This window comes from Fusarium oxysporum, chromosome 9 (genome assembly GCF_000149955.1).
Source record: "Fusarium oxysporum f. sp. lycopersici 4287 chromosome 9, whole genome shotgun sequence".
NCBI classification, from domain to species: Eukaryota; Fungi; Ascomycota; class Sordariomycetes; order Hypocreales; family Nectriaceae; genus Fusarium; species Fusarium oxysporum.
The window spans coordinates 2,612,952-2,631,785 of record NC_030994.1 but is presented as its reverse complement, the minus strand read 5'-3'; the positions used below and the strand labels follow the sequence as shown (position 1 = coordinate 2,631,785).

Below are 18,834 nucleotides of genomic sequence, written 5' to 3'. Positions count from 1 at the left end.
CGTGCGTAACGTACCTTCCTGGTATCTCCCATCCCATTGATGACAGCCATTTTGGTTGGATTTGCTTTTTCCTCTGCTTGATTCAACCTTGGATGTTCCACGTGCCATATCAAGTTTTCTATCACAATCACGCAGAGCCTCATTGACAATATCTGAGATGTCTTTTGTTGACAGAACTCAATTGAACTCGTCATGAAGCAATTGACGGGCCATGTAACACCGAGAACCCATTGCCTTGATACAACTCTAAGGATCCACTATCACGACTTCAACACGACTTTTGAGATGCTTCATGTCCAAATTCTCGAGCTTTCGACTTCACCACCCTCGATCTGTTCAACCTTTTGTCCAACGCCATTCCATTGGCGAAAAGAATCGGTCAAATTCTGTCAACAATTGATTGGATAATGCTTGGACAAATGTAGCATGATTGCATCCATTGCAATGGGTCTTTTCAGTACATACGGCATTTCTTCCTTATTTCTCGCCCCTCCCCCGCTTGCTACTACCGACCAGTCACCACAAGGTACACCGCAAGATCCACCATCCATCATCTCTATCTACTTGGTGAGCATTGGCACAGTTAGCTCAGACTATCTGTGACAGGGTACATGCTTGGAGATTTCTCCTAGATGGACTCTTAGCTTGCGAGCTTTGTCTGACGAATCTTGAAGAGAATTCGCGAGGACGGATGATCTAATCGTTGCGTCTGAGCCAATATGGTTCATCGAAGACTATCGTAGAGACCGATATGGGTGGATTACGAGCCGAAATGAAATGCCCAATCCTGACCTTCGGGTTGTCCAAAGTCTTTGCAAGGTTGACATCGACTTAGACAGATGCTCTCTCGAACTTCCACATTTGTCTCATGGTAGCCTGAGCTATGAGGGAAACGACCAGCCACATGAGCACTCGACATTGGGAAAATATTCATCACTGATCATATCAATACATTCTTCGTCTGGCCTAATCCCCTACACTCTGCATATGCTGCACAGCCGGACCAACGCTCGTTGTAGGAGGTCCCTTACAAACCCGGCCTGTCAACCGGCAACCACGAATGGAGACGTTACCCCGGTTATGCGCAGCTTCTGGGCTGCAGCTATGCTGTATGGTGACAGTTCTGGAGTCTGCGACAACGGCGCCCCTTTGACGTTGCTATCATGAGCCACTGTGACACGTCTTCAACGGTTCCTGTCGCTACCCGCCACTCAGAACCTGAAGTCGTCACTTAACTCTTCAAGAGCTGTCACGGTTTATGCACATCCGATACGGGTAGTTGCTTCTTTCGAAATCCGTTGTAACTTTCTCTTCTGTCTTACTGTTACTGCGTCCCCGGACCTGGGATGTCCTTGAGCGACGTCCGATCAGCGTCGGCATCAAACGAGCACCATCCTGGCTCATCCACCTCGCGATCTTGTTAGTTGCGCATCACTTGCGATGATCGTGTCTTGATACGTCTTGAATGGCAAGTCCTACCACGAAATCCGGGGGCCTATCACCTAGGTGGCATGACTTGCGAGCCCTGCGTTGCGAGCTGTGCGTCAGATTTAGTTCAAGCTGCTGTGCTTCAATCATTTAGTCTCCTGGATATCATTGAGTCGACTGATCTCCCCGCCTCACATTGATCGATTTGAGGCCATGAAAGCGAGATGAACCGGTGGATGATGACCGGAACCGAATACTGACGCGAGATTCGTCGAGATTGGAAAGAGATGAAAGATGACTGACTTGTTTCTCCACAAGAAGCCAGGTGCCTTTGTTTTGCAGTACATTGCATTTGCATTGCATGACAAGGCGGGTGTCGTCCTCCAACAGCGCATCCGCTTGCCCACTCACAAAGCCATCAGGACTTGACTCGGACCTTTGGTTCGTTCTGTGTGCTAAACTATTCGGCGAAAGACGAACAAGTTGCGAAGGCACAATCCTGACTGCAACATGACTATCCAAGCGTACATATCTCGGAATACTACAAATAGTACGTACTTATCATCTTCTACACGCCTCCCCTGCCATGATACCCTCCATCACGCATGGACAACTCAGCGCCGTTGCGTGCGGTAAGGCGTGGCCCAGGCACACGGAGGGGAAGATGCAACTTCGTGCAGGGGGGTTCGATGATGGGGCACCGTCTAATAGGACCTTCAGCCCATCAGAAGCAACAAAATTGTGTCGCATAATGTACACTAACCACATGAGATATTCAGCCGGCTAGTTGCCCTAAGCTGGCGATGGAACTGGCCCGACCTGGCAGATTGATATCCAATTAGCCAATCTAGCAACTCCAGCCATTTACACATACCAAGCTATTTACCCAATGCAGAAGGAGATCTCTCAGGAAATATCTCAGAATATCTCACTTTTGATTTGCCAACATGACGTAGAGAGCCTTCCACCGTGTAAGCAGAAGTCGCCTTTGAGCTGAGCGACTAATCCCGCCGTCACGGACAATGTCGTGTAAGTCCGCCTTCAACGACCGGACATAATCGAGAGACAAAAGCCTCCATGTCCATGTTAATTCTCCTAATCTGCCAAAAAAGGAACGCTCAAACAAATCTGGACAACTGATTTGACCCCGGTTGAATGACATCCGAGAGTATCTGTTGAACACAGTGAGCCTCCGAGGTCGTGTAACATTCTGCAGCCCGAATGATAATTATCACCGAAATTCCTAGCTCAGATACCTCGTGGCACGGATGTTTCATCCAGACCGTTGAGCAGGAAGGTGAGCAATACGAATGCTGTACGGCGTTCGTACAACAGACGTCAAAAGTGGCGCAACCAGCCAATTTCTTGCAAAGGCGTCATGAAGAGTATGTGAAAAGGGAAAAGGAGATGCGTTTCGTCTCGTTATCTAGATACCTCTGTGGTATCGTTCTGTCTACATGGTCCCTAAGATATCGCACCATATCATGCTGTCCCTTTCCATTTTCTATTCCAAATGTTCCACCGTAGTTCAGGAATAGATGTACATCATCCCGATGTAATACCGCATGGCACCTAAAATCAAGGTTCGTAGCCAGGTACCCAAACCGGAGAGCCGTTATGTTGATTTTTGGTAAGGGGGTTTCATGTTCTTCCTCCTCTTCCGCACGCCGTTCCCATCTCGCAAGCCTAGCAAAATAAAGTACAAACCCAAAACAATGCCCTCGATGCCGAGAACATATGTAAAGACTCAATCTCCAGCAGACCCATTTTCAAAAGACAAATGCTTTCACAAAGAAGAAGGAGTACGAGAAAAAAAAGATGGGGATACGAGGGGAGAGTAGGGTATATACATAAACCCCCAATGCATGCACAATGTCAGACTAATGCGTTGCATATATGTGATTGCTCAATGTCTCATATGCACCGTGATCTGGTGGAAATGGCAGCTCTTTATGCTCATAAGATGCCGCTCCCATCCTAAGACTTGTATCGTCTAAGAGAAGATCTTAAGGAAACCCCAAATACCGAAACCGCTGAGCACGGGAATTGTCAAGTTGTCGTCCCAGCCGAAGATATCGACCACTTCACTGGCGGAAGCGACAAAGCCGGACCACACGCTCATGACACCCAGGGCGAGGGCACCTGAGATGGTAGTCTGCTCCTTCGAGACACCGACAGCCTCGCAGATGGTCTTGGGCAATGAGAGAAAGCCCTTGAAGAGGAAGTTCTCGTCACCAGGGAAGGGGCCAACTGTAGGGACGAGCCAACCGTAGAAGAAGTACGATGTGCCGACGCCAACGAGGAAGGCAGCAGTCGAGCCAGCAAGAGACTTGCCTCTGCGAAGACGAGGGGTATATCGGCCCCAAAGTCGGCCGAAGGTGCTGGCAGCGGTGTCGCACCAGCTGAGCAGAAGAACGCTCATGATACCCACATCCTTGGGGAAGCCATAGAGGACGATCCAGGCACCGAGGAGGTAGAAGATCACACCGTTCCAGCCGGAGTACTCGCTCTCGCGCATCAAAGCACCAAGGACCTTGACATAGAGGCGGTTGACGGACGCATATCGGTGTCGGAGCCAGTCAGTTGCGGCGATTGGGATGAGCGCTGACATGAGCCATGGTGTGACTGATGTTGTCTGAGTTCCCGTCACGTAGAGCCAGATAACGAAGAAACCGATCGACACGTGGAGAACCTTGCGGGGTACCTCGTGCTTGTGTACGAAGGTTCTCCAGTGTCGGTGGATGGGAATAAGGCCCAAGGGACTGGGACTTCGGCTAAAGTCACGCCAGGACCACCCCACCGGTGTTGTAGGTTGCGGCGGCGCAAGGTGACCATTTGATGTCGTGGACTTTCCCTTGCCGTTACTGCTGAGCGCCCCATTAGACGTCGTCTGCTCTTCTGGAATAGTGTCCTTGGACATCTTGCCCGCCTTAGCAGCAGTGCTCGTGCGCCTCGTCAAGCGTGTCACGGCCTGTGTATCGATCGGCGAGCGGCTGCGGGTTCGGGCGCGTCGAAACTCGGGGGGCTCGGGTAGATCCTCATCGGGCTCCTCCTCGAGCGGTTGCGGCGTGGGTGTCCGTCTCCGGGCTGCCGAGCGTGTAACGGGGCCCATGTAATCGGCGGCATCGCGCTCGGATGGGGTGGGACTCGGCGAGATGACGCGGGGCGTCTCTGGGATTTTGGATCGGAAGGACAGATGAGAGCACGTTTGAGGTGCCATGAGATGCACCTCTCCGAGACGACCTCAACGGTACCACCCATGTGTTGGTCGGGCTCCTGTGCGGCCGTCCAGGGCGGGATAAGTAGAGTGGAGATGTTTATCACGGCGCGATGAGCGCACCGTTGTGATGGGTTCTGACGGAGATGAAATTGTGAAGGTGTTGGGGGTGTCGTAGTGAGAGGATCCGTTAGTGAGAATATTATGTTGCTTTTTCCCCAGATCTAAAAGATGTTGCTCGTGGTCGTCGTGGTCGTGGCTATGTCGTAGATAGATGTGGCGTAGACCTTGATCGTTATGTTCAAGACCAAGATTCTGATGATGATGTAGCTGCTGGTTCTGGCCGTAACCCTGACTCGGGCTCAGGCTCTGACTCGAATTCCGTTTCGGGGGACTCGGGCTACGTTTTGGCCGAGACTTGTGAGAGTGGTGAGAGTCGAGAGTGTTTATTGAATCCAGATTGATTAACAAGGGTGCAACGGAGGTTGGATCCCCCGCCGCATGATGGGTTCGGAGATATAAGGTATTGATGACCGTGGCCGTGACCGGGGCACGCACACATGTAGTACGGACTACCTACGGTACAGGTCTTAGATGTACAGTACCAGGCTTGTGAGAGACTGGGCCGAGTGATGGATTTGGGGTGGACTCGACGGGCGTGACTAGGCCGCTGAGACAAGTAGAGAACAGAAGAAAATAGAGAGTCGTGTGACACTGGAAATGAAAAAAGAGGATACTTGCTAAGACCTAAACGAGGCTTTTCTTCAGGATCGTTATGTCGCTGGTTCTTGATCAAGTTTGGCGTTGGTTGGTTTTGGCTGCAACGGTTGGAGATTTTTCGTCTGGGGCAAACTCGGAGCCATACAGATACGTACCTATCTGTGGCGTTGATCTCAGTTCAACCCGCACAAGACACCGCCTTTTTCCATGGATGTCTTATTCTAGCATGTGATGATCTACGAGAGGGTCTGTTGAAACACAACACCTCGGTCTTGGAGATATTATCATGTAAAATTTGGTAAAATATTCGTATTCCAGCAGAGTCTGATGGCTTGTGAAGGACCATATAAAATTAAAAACAAGATTATATGTTAATCCTGGCACTCACCAGTCTCCGGCTCTTCCGTAACTGGCCCAACTGCTTCTTGTGCAATATCTGCCTATCGAAATGTCATGTCAGCTGCCACATTTCAGCCAAATTGAATCATCCAGCTCAGGGACCATCAAATCCCACGTCATCCAGATGGACAAGACATCATATCTCAGTGAGCACGTGCCGTGATAGACAGAATGCTACTTCAGCCACATGTCGCATTTGACTGCGCCACAACTCGATGGCCTCACGTGGTGATAAGATAAAAATTTCGAGAAATGTTTCGCGCAAAAGATGCCAAAGACGGCCCCTCTATGCGCTTTGGATCTGTAAAAGACAGACCATATAATAATTCTTTTATAATAACAAGACTCGGTCTCGTTTTGTAATGGCTTCAGAAAAGGTCAAAAAGAGAAGCCCGAGAGCTTGGGATGCTCTTACTCCTCCTCTTGCAGAATGGATTCGCGATGCGGTCGCAACTATGGGCTTCAGCCAAATGACACCCGTCCAAGCTGCAACACTACCACATTTCCTCGGAAACAAAGATGTTGTTGTTGAGGTATGATTCTATTGCTGTTGAGTATGCGATTGGCCATCTAACTCCTTTGTAGGCTGTCACTGGCAGTGGAAAAACCCTCGCCTTTCTCATCCCTCTTGTACAAAAACTTTTGCGACTTAGCGAACCCACGAAGAAGCATCATGTTGCTGCGATAATCGTCTCTCCCACGCGCGAATTGGCCGCTCAAATTCATACTGTTCTCGTCAATCTGTTACAATTCCACGAAGCTTCGGCTGAAATCCTCCCACACCTCAAAGGCGACGAAAAACGACCTTCTACTACCGTGCCCGCCATCGTACCCCAGCTGCTCGTTGGAGGTACAACGACCACCGCGCAAGATCTCAGTTTCTTCCTTCGACATAGCCCAAATGTTCTTATCTCCTCGCCCGGCCGACTTGTCGAACTCTTGTCTTCACCTCACGTCCACTGCCCTCAATCCTCTTTTGAGGTTCTCGTCCTCGATGAAGCCGATCGACTTCTTGACCTTGGCTTTAAGCCTGATCTCCAGAAAATTCTATCACACCTTCCAAAACAAAGAAGAACTGGTCTTTTCAGCGCCAGTGTTAGTGAGGCTGTTGGAGAGATTATCCGAGTTGGTTTACGAAATCCCGTCAAGATCGAGGTTAAGGTCAAGATGAAGGATGGAGGAATTCTTGAAGACAGAAAAACACCTGCCAGTCTCCAAATGGCATATATGGTCAAGCCTGCTAGCCAAAAGCTGCCTGCCTTGGCAGAACTTCTTCGACAATTACCTATAAAACCCCAACGAAGCATTGTCTTCCTCTCCACATGCGCCGCGGTCGATTACTTTCAACACGTTCTACCTGCGATCCTACCAGAAGGTTTTGCGTTGGTGCCTCTTCACGGGAAGCACCCAGCTAAAGTACGAGAGAAGAACTTCAACCGCTTTTTGAACTCTGTTGCCCCCACAATACTACTTACAACAGACTTGGCAGCTCGTGGATTGGATATTCCTCAGGTTGACTTGGTGGTTCAGATCGACGCTCCTTCAGATCCCAAGGCGTTTATCCACCGTAGTGGAAGAGCTGGTCGTGCAGGCCGAAAGGGTTTGGCGGTGGTTATGTTGCACCCCGGGCGAGAGGAGGACTACGTTCAGTTTCTGGAGATTCGCAAAACACCGATTTCCAAGCTTGAGAAGCCAACTGTTTTTACATCAGAGGAGGATGCCGTGGCTGCTACAAAGAAGATGAGGGATCTGGTGTTGACGGATAGAGCACTTTTCGACAAGGCTCAGAAGGGATTTGTGAGTTGGGCTCGAAGCTATGGCGCCCATCAGGCAACATCTATCTTCCGCGCAGCTGATCTCGACTGGGCTGATCTTGGTAATGCATGGGGACTGCTTCGCATGCCCAGGATGCCTGAGCTCAAGAGCTGGAAGGGCGACAAGATGTGTGGTCTCGAAATTGACTGGGACAATTACGCCTACAAGGAGAAGACACGCGAGCAAGCACGAAAAGCAGCTCTCGAAGAGGAAAGGTCTGGAGAGAAGAAGGATAAGAGCGACGAGACAAAGCGAAAGCGAAAGAACAACGAAGCATGGAGCGCTAAGCACGAAAAGGAGGATGAGAGAGTTGAGCGCAGGGAGAAGCGACGTAAGCGCCGTGAGGCTGAGGCTACGTCTAAGATGACGGACGAAGAGAAGTTCAAGCAGATGGAGCTAAACGAACTCATCGCCGAGGTCCGGAGACAGAACCGCGAAAAGGCTGCTGCTGAAGCTGCGGCGGCTAAGAAGGATAAGGAGGATGAGTTTGCGGGCTTCGATGATTAGGTAGACGAGATAGGAATATACCCCGTTTTCTTGGCTAAGACATGTTTTGGGTTTGGTGTACCTGAGGGCAAGGCAGAATTGGTGTCTTTTGGGAGTGATTTGGTTGAGGACGACGTGGACATTGCGTGGCTTGGCTGTGAGAGCATGGGTGATTTATAAGACGTAGGTGACTATACGCGTATAGGTTTTGGGGGATGAATACGAAAATTGAAGCTGAATCCGATGAACGCGTATTGTATTTCCTTTGTAGATGACTCTTGTATGTTTGTTACAGAGCATTTTAGCAATGAAGGACAAACCTAAATGGATTGTAGAGGCACTCTTCTTAAGAGACACCAGATTCATTATTCTACAGCTCCTTTGGGGGCAATATATGATGGCTTCGTTCCTGGTGTTGTGATAGTGGCAGCGGCAGTCCGGCATATGCTGTCTTGGCATCACCACCAAAAAGGTAAGATACCGATTGGAGGAGCGGAAATATGAGGTCAAGACATTTCTAAAACGGTTTAAGTCTATCCAAATCATCAGTTACCTACGCAATAGTCCACGTAACGTGGCCCCCTTGTAACCCTTCTAGTTTATTACTGTAAGGCTGATAGAGGGAACGAGCTTCTATTTTTGAGATCGGCAGAGCGCTTGGTACCGAAACCGACTGCCCGTTAATTATATCACCAGTTTTGGAGTTTAAGTCACTAAAGATGTCGTTAATTGCTCTTGATAAATTGGTTATGTCTTGATGCATTCCTATTCACAAGATGGGCCATGCTGAGCTAGACCTTACTTGCCTGCTACTTCGGCTGTCCACTTGCATGACTAAAGTTATTGACGGTTTCGGAATTATTCCAACGTCAACACTCCGCTTTGTCAACAACACGTCCATTGATGATCATCACTGAAGCCACAAGAAAAAAATAAACCCTCCACTGGGGCAATACGACGGGGGATACGATTAAGGTCTCCAAGCTAAGCTGCCAACCAATCAAGACGCTTCAATTAAAGCAAAAACACATCAGGACTAGCCAGGACAGACAACCTACCATGACTTGTGCCTGCTGATCGAGAACAATTCTTTTCGCCCCCTGATCACTCTCACTCCCCCTACCTCATCTATACTTCCCTCACTTCTTCCGATGCCTCCGAGGACCTCCGGCTCCGGTTCCGGCTCCGGCGCCGCTACTGCCAAGCTCCGCCGGGCACATCGCAAGTCCCGGAATGGCTGCTGGGAGTGTAAGAGACGACATATCAAGTGCGATGAGAATCGTCCTGCGTGTAGTAACTGCGTCATCAGTGAGAGGACATGTTCGTTTCCTGCTCAACCGACTCCAGCCGCTGCGCCAACTCCGCCAGAGCAGCCTGTGTCTTCTTTCAATGAACCTCTGAGTGCTAGTCAGGTTGAGAGTCCTGCTGATAGCATCTCGAGTACTGCAGCCTCTCACCGGCCTTCTTCAATACCGCCTCCGTCATATCTTGCACCAAACTCTGGCTTCACATCGAATATCGATGACGGCGCGCACTCGACTTCTCTGCCATCTTTCACAGAATCGTTCGCTGCTGCAGACTTGTCTGAGTCGCCTCTATCAACTCCGCTGCCAGACGCTCTTCCTACGCCATACTTTACCAATAAGCACCTCATATTATTGCATCACTTCCGCAAATCTCTACTATTCGATGTCGACAACGTCGACATTATCATAGACCTCGCTCTCGACTGGTCATCAGAAGCTCCGTACGCTCTGGATCAGCTTCTTGCTATATCAGCAGATCACCTTGCCATGGCCCAAGTAGAAAGTTCAGCTGAAAGCGCAGCTTCTTGGAGACGCATCGCTACCGAGTTGCAGACTCGCGCCCTTACACATTTTAACAGAGACGGTCAAGACACTGCCAATCACGAGTCTCGCTTCGTCCCTCGTTTCCTCTTCTCCTCCTTGTTAAGCTTACATATGCTTTACGACACACTCACACAGTATCGAGCCACATTTCACGTCTTTATAGAGAGATTCTGTAACTCTGTCTGCCTTCATCGCGGCGTGAAATCAACTTCCTCGCCAGGCTACCAAACTCTTATCAGGTCCCCTCTAGCGCCATTCTTTCTCGGTGTCAGAGACGCAGCAGAGCTCGGTGACAAGGGCGATGAGTGTGCCCCTCTCATAACTCTCATCGAAAACTCTGATTTGAGTCCATCAGCTGTGGAAGCCTGTAGCACAGCCGCTCATACACTGCAATGGGCTTTCAATGTTCACAGGAATCTGCCCAAGAGTGTAAACGTACAAGCTGCCTCGGCATTTCCGGTTGTGTTAAGCGATAACTACATAGAGCCTGTTCGAAAGCACCGCCCTGAAGCACTGCTCGTATTGGCTTATTATGGTGTTCTCCTCCACCGATGTCGACATGTCTGGTTGTTTGGCGATTCAGGCGCGTTTCTGATACATTTGATTGCGGATCATCTTGGAAGCTATTGGAAAGATGCTCTACGATGGCCACTCGAAGAGTTAGAAAGAGATCAAGGATAAGAAGGTTGGCAGAGGACAAGACTTTAGTCCTGTACCGATGGCATCCAGAGCGAAGACATCGACGTGCTTTCACATAAGCGATGCTATATGCAAGCTCGTTGAAGCGCAGCATTCGAACACATTAAAGGCAACAAAGATGTCGCCGATCTTAGGTCACAGACCTCGATGCTCGGAAATATCACCTTTTTTATGATCCAGGCCTCAGAACTGCAAAACACGCAGAGGTCGCACCACCACCCAAAGAGTCCGATCAGTCAAGTGTCAAGATATGAACATTCAAGGACATGATCCTTCAGAAATCCTTCGGAGGTGTTGTCAAATACCGACGAAGGTTAAGCTAGCCTAATTCAAGCTTGGCCTAAATTATCATAAACTTAGAGGAGAAAGTGAAGGCTCCAGGCTGTGTTTATCTGTTATCAGGTGTTTGCACCTGTCATGATAAGGATAGAGTGGCTTTGGCGGCAAGAAAATATACCATTTAGAGGGACGATGTTTTAAAGTCTATCAATAAACAAGTTAAATACTTCAAACACTTCCATCTGTGACAGTTTTATCAACACCAGTGAATGTCTCATTTCATTTCACGGACAAGAGCACACACTCAACTGATGAATGCCATCTCATTTTCTCTGTACGATTATCCATAGTGTAAGCTATAACGATATCTACATGAGCCCGGCCTGTTTCCCATCCTGCGAACACAATACAATACTCTGCATGTCAATTCTCTTTATTTTTATTCATAAAAAGGCGGAATGGTAATAGCTCGAGCGTTAACGTCGTTAAATCAAAAGTCAAACAACCGACAGCAGCGAAAACTTCAACCAGGGCTCCTTGATCTTTCTCTCTCTCTTTTTGTTTTTCGAAGTTCCCCTCTTGAGACTTCCAGGGGGCAGGACGGATCCAGACAAGGGCTTTTTTCTTTTGCGCCGCCGGGCAAGGCGGATGGCCACTCTTCTATGGAAGGAATATGGTATCATAACAGGAAGGAAAATGGGCGTGGACGAGATGTCAAGACGTGCATGAGATGGAGAGATAGGCCGCTGGGTTGCAGCTTGAGTGCAAACTCTCAGAGACCGTAGAAGTCCCAACCATCACCAGCTGCATCCGTCGGTCCCGCTTCATCGGCGGCATTGGGCGCAAATTCTGTCCGAAGTTCTTCGTTGAGTCATAGCTCCTCATCGTCCAGCTCAGAGGGCTTGAGAAGACCGCCAACCTTCTGTCGTCGTTCCATATCAGCGGCCTTGGCGTCCTGCTCCTGTTGTTCCTTTTCGACAATGAAGAGCTCAGCGTTGTCGCCAGCAAACTCTTTGAGGGAGACGAGGAAATCACGGAGGTTGAGTCGGAACTTGTCGTACTGCGTGTTAAGCGTGAACAGGCCTTCGACGAAGCTTGTGATTTGGTTCCTATATAAAGATTAGCTTAGTGACATGAAAGGCAGAGGGGATACGTACGCTTGCAGGTTGCGGAAGGCGTTTTGTAGGAGGTTAGCTACAAAGTTGGCAACAAACTCTCGGTTGTCGGTTCCAGCTTGCGCTTGATCGGGGCTGTAGATAGGTCCCTGGATCTTAGGCTGAGACCCATCGGCAGGGTTGATATAGTAAAAGAGCTTCATCAGCAACATGGATTGTGTCTTGAAGCCGGCCTTGTGGTCGTTGTCGGTCACAACGAAGAACACATCCTGGAGGATAGTGATGAAGAATCGCTGGAAGAAAGCGTTGGCGGTTTGCACATCTGTCTTCTCAGCAATGTTGTTGATCAGCTCCAGAGCCATGTTAAGACCAGCCGCCTCGACATCTCGGTTGTCGTGCTTGAAAGCCCATGAGCATGAGTCGATGACAAACTTGAATTGGTTGTTGTCGAGCTTGAGCAGGGCAGGGAAGCAGTGCAAGTTGATGGCTCGGAGGAGGTTGAAGAACTCGACTCGGTGCTCGGGGAACTCAGAGAAGTCCTTGTTGATCATCTCCAGAGTGCACTCAAAAACGTTCTGCATGATAGTAGGAACCTGGTCCTCCATTAAAGCCTGTTACTCGTTAGTATAAAATCCTGCAAATATGATTAAAAGAATACTGACAGAAAGCTTGGTGATAATAGTAGAGCAAGCCTTGAGCACCTCGGCATCGCGGGCGCCAGGGACGTTGCGGTTGTAGTCAACAAGAACAGATTCCAGCAGAGGAGGAACCATCTGGGCACGGACGGCCTGAAGATCCTCTGCCTTATCGACGTACACCTCAATGAGCTTGAGGATCTCCTTCTTGATGGTTCGGAGACCTCGGACCTTGGGCATCTTGGTGGCGAGTTCACCATCGCGAGCCACAGCCTCGGAGATCAGTGTACTTGTGGCGTTGTACATCTGGAGCATGTCATGGTAGATGCGGCCGATCTGGGGATAGAAATAGGACCCCACAGATGAGCAAGCAGACACATTAGTCTTCATGATGTTTCCAATAACCTTGATAGTCTCGGCATCCTGAAGGATAGTTGGGTTCACTGTTGCCTGCTTGATGATTTCGTCCCAGGCTGCGTTGGGGATAGCCATCAGGTCGGCAAGGAGTCTCTCCTGCTGGTGCTTGTTGCCCTGAGCGGCAACCATGTAACCGCAGGCCTCGTAGAAGGTGTGCACTTGTTGAGGTGTCAAGTCGCATGTGATCTTGCCCATGTTTCGAACGATCTCCTCAATGAAAGGCTCCTGTTCGCTGGGTTGCAGGGCTACAAAGTGACGTCGGCACTGGCGGGCGATCTTAATAAACGTATCGCAAGCCATGTCCTGGACACCTAAACCAATGTTGATTAGCATTTTAATATTCAACTCAAGCTGTTTTCACATACCCTCGTGTGACTCGTGCATAAACTCGAACAGCTTATTGACAACTGTCTTGAGGAACTTCCAATGAGCCTTGAGGAAGCGGGGGTACTGTCCGACAATGTACATAATATTACTGGCGACAACGGCCTTGTTGTCCTTGCCTCGCTTCATCTCAGTAAGACCGAGGAGATCCTTAATGACAGTAACAAGGAACCTCTTCTCTGTCTCCTCGTTCATCGCCAAAGAGATCGAGCCGATAGCCCAGCAAAGAACGTTGCAGTTGTGCCAGGACCACTCGCTTCCGTCGACTTGTCGAGCGAGCTTCTCGGTCATGATGTTTTCTGTGTCGACCACGTCCAAATGTGTCAGGTAGACCAGGCACTCTCGAATCGTCTTGTAAAGTTGTACTGTGTCACTCTCCTTGACGAATTCTCGGACAATTTCACCCTCGTCGTTCTCAACAATCAAGACTTCCTCAGGACGGACCATCTTCTCGATCATAACGACTCGAAGGTTCGAGAGGACCTCGTTGTATTTGTGCTTTCGGAGAGGGTAGTTGTTGAGCATCGTAGGGTTCGGGGCGCCGCTTCCAGACATTCCTGCGCCAACTGCCATGAGAGGGTTCAGGTCGGTCATGGGGAGCTGCTGCATCTCCTCGTAAAGCTCCTGGACAAGCTTGAGCCAATAGTCGAGACAAATCTTGAAAATCTCTCGATCATCGATCTGCGATATTCTAATAAGATAGTAGTGACCATGAATGAGGAAATCGCGGTTGGGGAGTTTCTCGATAAGCTATCACGATTATGTTAGATTCGTCCAGATGTCAAACACAGCGTAAAACCTACGTTCAAGTGCATTCCGAAGAAATTGCAGAGGAAGAGAGCCAGGTTTTGTATAAACTCCTGATCCCTCGAGTTGCTGCTTGGATATGTGCTCTTGAGATCAAGAGAAACGGGAATAATGTTAGCAATGGTAGTCAAGGTCTCGGTGAACATTTTAACAAGCTGCTCGTCGTAAGAGTTGGGCTGGCCGGGGCCTCCAGTCTGAAGACCACCAATCTCAGTAAGGCACTGCATGGTGACGTTACGGAACTCGGGGGTCGAGAGGAAACGGGTTCGCAGTGTCTCGATAAGCGGTGTCTCGAAGATGTATCCCAGGGGGATCCAGTTGCAGAATCGCAGAAGGGTCTCGAGGGTCGCCTTGATCAGACTAGGCTGTGTGGCCGTGTTGAGAACCTCCTGGCAGAGGTTGAAGATTTGCGAGAACTCGGCGCACATGGTCTGTTTGAGGTTGCGTGTCTTGGTTGATGTCATCTGCTCGGCTGAATAGTCGAAAACTTCCTCCGAGAGCAAGCGAAGAATGATCATGTTGTTCTCGCAGATGGATAGGTTGGAGTGGCAGGACGAGATGATTTCGTTGATAAAGGTAGGCCAGTTGTGAGGCCACTCCTGCTTGAGTACGGAAACGAGGACGAGGTTAAGCTTGTTGAGCAAGGTCTTTTGCTGGCGCAGCGACTCTTCGGTGCTCGAGCACTGGATAATGAACTGGACGATGAAGTTTCGGATTCCTACAAGTTACAGGTCGTCAGAGTTGGTTGCTAAGCTGTTATCGCGGTGAAGACGGACCTTGGCACTGCTCCCGAGGGAGGACCTTCCATCTTGTCAAGATCACATTGTCCAGAACCTGCAGACCCAAGTCTGTCAAAATTTGTTAGTCGAGTGGATTCACAAGTGCAGTATTCGCATAGATCGAAGGGAAGAGAGCTGGATTGAATGCAGCACAGCATAGGAAGTGGCGCAAAGCCGAGGCTACACACATTTGGTTTGAGGGTACTGCGCATCCGAGAGGATCTTGTCGACCATGAGCCACGCATCGGGGTCTTCTTTGAACTGCAGCTCAAGTCAGTAAAAAGCTCTGCACGAGCCGAGAGCTAGATCTGTACGAACCTGGTTGAGAGCAGCTTGGGCGGCTTTTTGCTACACGGTTAACGAGGCGGAGTTAGCTATCGTTCCTCACTCATGCCGACGCGCGGGGTCCACGGTTTGTAAAAACCGACGCCCAGAAGACTACCTACCTGCTCACCGCGCCCCTCGTAGAAGGAGCGGACGAGGACGTCCAGCTCTTCAATGGAGGCGGCCATTTCGTGTGGTTATTTCGGGTTCACGAGAGGATCGTTACGAAGTGGGAGAAGAGGTTGGCGGTTGGAGGTGGTGGTTGTGGTGGGCGAACGAGACGAGGCGAGGCGGGGGAAGAGAGAAGATCCAAGCAAATACCAGCCCCAGGCAGATATAGATCAGAGAAGCAGTGGCGCAGCTCTCTATAATAAGAGAAGAGAGAGAGATAGAGAGAGGGGGGGATATGGCGATGTGAATATTGTCGGGGTTCGCGTAGGAAAAATGAAAAAGAGGAGAAATGCAAAGTTCGGCTTTGGTAAAAGCAAACTAAGGCAAGGCAAAGTGGACGACGTCGGTGAGGTGAGGTGAGGTGTGAAGAGATGGTCTGGACGGCTTGAAGTGGACGAGAGTGGAGTTGAAGGGGAGCAAAAGCACTGTGAATACAGTACCTTTAGTGGAGTACCGAGCACAGAAATGCCCCGCAGCGCAGCCTGCGTCACTAGGTACGCTATAAGGTAAGGTAAGTTCCAGTAACCACCAGCAACCAGGGCGAGCTCTGAGCTTTCTCGATCTTAACGGATTGGATCCCTATACCCGTCTGTCTCACACTGAGGGCGGTTTTGTCAGCAGCGGGGCTTGAAATGCAAGTCTGAGGGTAACCTGTCATGTCATGTCACTATCACATCAATGTATCTCTACTTTGATCCGTGGCAGCGGTTGATGCTGTCACTGCGGATTTCTCCTACCAAAAGGGAACTCAGCTACGGATTGTCGGACCCATGACGCTGGGATCTTTGTAGCGGTACTTGAACTTACCGAAACTCCCCAGCCTCCCGGGCGCATAATTAATCGATCGATCTCATGATTCGCTCTGGGTTCACAACGGCGCGTGTTTGTCAATCCCGTACAAAGCTGTGAGCTGAAATTACCGCATGCGGCTACCCGAATCACGATCGTAATCTGAGATGGCTCAAAGATAACAATCATTAGCCAAACATATTCAGGATTGCCTCTTCAACGTTAGATACAGTTCAGGACAGCTTAAATATGAACATGCTTGGTGTTCTGCATAAACATGAGAGATATCGCACCCTTCATGACAGCAGACAACATCACGAGGCATAAACTGATAGCTCACAAAACTCAACGAACCATGGCTAAACACGTCGGTCATCAAAGTATCATATTTTTTCAAGGCTCGCTCTATCGACAAAAGACAATACTGGCCAACCCTCTATAGTTGGCTCCGTCTGTATCCAAATATCCATACATGGCCAGCCATAGTTTCATTATTTAACTTTTTTTGCATGAACGGCGAAGAACTGGCAATGTGCCGTCTTTTGACCGTACTCAAGCGATGTTGATATTCGTTCATTATCTTTTTAAGCCTTGTAACCAGCCTCGGCCAAGCTATCCTGAAGAGCACTAAGAGCCTTCTCGATGTGGTTTCGGCTGGGGTCAAGCTATTGAAACTACGTTAGCGGATCATCTCGAGTGAACAGGACCGGGTACCCTTACAGCGCTGACTCCCATGTGGCCGAATCGAATATACTTGGGGGCAATGGCCTTGTGAATACCACCAGCAAAGACAACACCCTTAGCAGCCAGCTTGGGCAGAACATCAGCAGCGCCAATGCCATCGGGAAGGTAAATAGCAGTCATGGCGTGAGCCTGGTCCTCGGGCTTAGTAGCAACGACCTTCAGGCCAAGATCGGTAACAGCCTTCTTGACCTTGTTGGAAACCTCGATGTGGCCCTGGAATCGCTCGGATAGGGGCTTAGTGAAGATCTGAGTAAGGCCAGTGTGGAGGGCGTGGATGAGCTGAGGAGAAGGAGTAGCGAAGTAAGAGGGCTTCTTGGCCTCGTAGTTCTTCATGATGGGTGTCCAGTTCTTCAGAGAGGCGAAGTAAGCGGGAATAGGAGTCTTGCGGTTCTCAAGAGCAGCGGCGACAGCTCGGCCGCTGAAGAATGAGATGGAGAGACCAGCGGGAACACCAATGGCCTTCTGACTGGCAGTAACAACACCATCCAGACCCCACTCATCGAAAGCGATCTCTTCACAGGCCACACTGCAGACGCCATCGACGATAACAAGAGTCTCGGGGGAGACACGGCGGACAGTAGCGGCCAAGTTCTTAAGCTCACTCAGGACACCAGTCGATGTGTCGACATGTGTGACTGTGAGGATCTTGTACTTCTTCTCGGAAAGGGCCTTCTCGATCTCGGAGAGCTGAGGTCGGCCGCCAACTTCACCGTCGAGCTTGGTGACGTTGGCACCGTAGGCGCGCAGGCAGTCGGCGAAGCCATCACCGAAGTATCCAGTGCTGAGAACGAGGGCGTTCTCACCAGCCTCGACAAGGTTGGCAGCAACAATATCCCATCCCAAGGTACCGGAGCCGGAGATAACGTAGGGCTGGGCGGAGGGGTCGGTCGATTGGAACAGCTTGCGGGTCAGGGTGAGGGTCTCGCCGAAGGTGTTGACGAAGCCGGGGCCGACGTGGCTCTCACTGTGTGGCAAGTATTAGCAAGCAAGATATTATCAACCACATCACGCGGACGTGATCCAAGTCGCATTGTATCGTACCTGTAGTGGCCCATGGACTTAAGGACCTCATCATCGAACTCAATGGGTCCGGGGATGAGGAGAGTAGCGTGTTCAGGTTGAGAAGACATGGTGGCTGTGGATGTTGAAAGACGACGAGCTTGAGAAGAAACTGAAGCTTGAGCAGGAGAAGCCGCGGTATAAGAAGAAGACGACAAATGACCTGAGACGAGAGAGATCCTATCGGCCGACGCAGATCCAGTTCCAGCGGCCGAATACGTCTTGAAGCCCGCCGAAGAAGAAGAGGGGCTCTCGGCGGACAGCTCCGGAGCGCGGGGCACCTTTCTCCCCTCCATTGCAAGTGCCGATCTTAACAGGCTACGACTGGCTGCTGCGCCTACCCCCACTACCACGGACGACAACCGCTGAAGGGACGCCAGGTTGACTGCCTGAGGCCTTCTGAAAGGTGTGTTCTTTTTGCGGTGCCGCAAGCAAATGTGCCTGCTGCAACGGAAGAAGGCCGAGAGGATAGAGAACGTCGGTAGGCTTCCGATTCGGGGTACAGAAGCCGGGGTTTTCGGGTCTATGAAGCACCGAGATATAAACTTCACGCAACCAAGAGTTTTTTAAGCCGTAAAAAGACGATTTTGAGGTTGTTGATTCAGAGTTATATGAATTGCCTCAGGGGAAGAGGAAGAGGGAACTTCGCCTAGGGAAATGCGCTGAGTGTACTGACTCTAGCCCCGGAATCCCCTGTCTTCCGTCCCCGTTTTTTGC

General features: G+C 50.1%; 6 protein-coding genes across 7 annotated transcripts; 3 read left to right on the top strand and 3 right to left on the bottom strand.

The window, feature by feature from the left end:
* The first annotated feature begins 64 nt into the window (after positions 1-64).
* Positions 65-2,142, top strand: FOXG_20791 (uncharacterized protein). The gene is made up of 2 exons (XM_018401100.1): positions 65-526; positions 675-2,142. Exon 2 carries the CDS (start codon positions 778-780, stop codon positions 1,165-1,167), a length of 390 nt encoding a protein of 129 aa, XP_018251315.1. The 5' UTR covers positions 65-526; positions 675-777; the 3' UTR covers positions 1,168-2,142.
* A 111-nt stretch (positions 2,143-2,253) lies between these two features.
* FOXG_12833 (phosphatidate cytidylyltransferase) lies at positions 2,254-5,699 on the bottom strand. Its single transcript, XM_018392739.1, has 2 exons — positions 5,521-5,699; positions 2,254-5,463 (listed from the first exon to the last, which is right to left on the bottom strand). Exon 2 carries the CDS (start codon positions 4,646-4,648, stop codon positions 3,422-3,424), a length of 1,227 nt encoding a protein of 408 aa, XP_018251314.1. The 5' UTR covers positions 4,649-5,463; positions 5,521-5,699; the 3' UTR covers positions 2,254-3,421.
* A 334-nt stretch (positions 5,700-6,033) lies between these two features.
* Positions 6,034-8,253, top strand: FOXG_12832 (ATP-dependent rRNA helicase SPB4). The gene is made up of 2 exons (XM_018392738.1): positions 6,034-6,297; positions 6,350-8,253. The coding sequence occupies exons 1-2, from the start codon at positions 6,127-6,129 to the stop codon at positions 8,084-8,086; spliced, it is 1,908 nt and encodes a 635-aa protein (XP_018251313.1). The 5' UTR covers positions 6,034-6,126; the 3' UTR covers positions 8,087-8,253.
* A 670-nt stretch (positions 8,254-8,923) lies between these two features.
* Positions 8,924-11,128, top strand: FOXG_12831 (uncharacterized protein). The gene has a single exon (XM_018392737.1). It carries the CDS (start codon positions 9,217-9,219, stop codon positions 10,594-10,596), a length of 1,380 nt encoding a protein of 459 aa, XP_018251312.1. The 5' UTR covers positions 8,924-9,216; the 3' UTR covers positions 10,597-11,128.
* On the bottom strand, positions 11,055-16,139 carry FOXG_12830 (uncharacterized protein). Its single transcript, XM_018392736.1, has 9 exons — positions 15,477-16,139; positions 15,349-15,378; positions 15,219-15,291; positions 15,028-15,099; positions 14,248-14,969; positions 13,426-14,194; positions 12,671-13,371; positions 12,051-12,619; positions 11,055-12,002 (listed from the first exon to the last, which is right to left on the bottom strand). The coding sequence occupies exons 1-9, from the start codon at positions 15,540-15,542 to the stop codon at positions 11,765-11,767; spliced, it is 3,240 nt and encodes a 1,079-aa protein (XP_018251311.1). The 5' UTR covers positions 15,543-16,139; the 3' UTR covers positions 11,055-11,764.
* A 524-nt stretch (positions 16,140-16,663) lies between these two features.
* Positions 16,664-18,806, bottom strand: FOXG_12829 (alanine-glyoxylate transaminase/(R)-3-amino-2-methylpropionate-pyruvate transaminase). 2 transcript variants are annotated; one of them, XM_018392734.1, is made up of 3 exons: positions 18,100-18,806; positions 17,035-18,022; positions 16,664-16,979 (listed from the first exon to the last, which is right to left on the bottom strand). In XM_018392734.1, exons 1-3 carry the CDS (start codon positions 18,411-18,413, stop codon positions 16,899-16,901), a joined length of 1,383 nt encoding a protein of 460 aa, XP_018251309.1. In that variant the 5' UTR covers positions 18,414-18,806; the 3' UTR covers positions 16,664-16,898. The 2 variants fall into 2 exon arrangements, with proteins under 2 accessions (XP_018251309.1, XP_018251310.1); XM_018392735.1 differs by having other exon boundaries at positions 16,664-18,022.
* Positions 18,807-18,834: the final 28 nt, after the last annotated feature.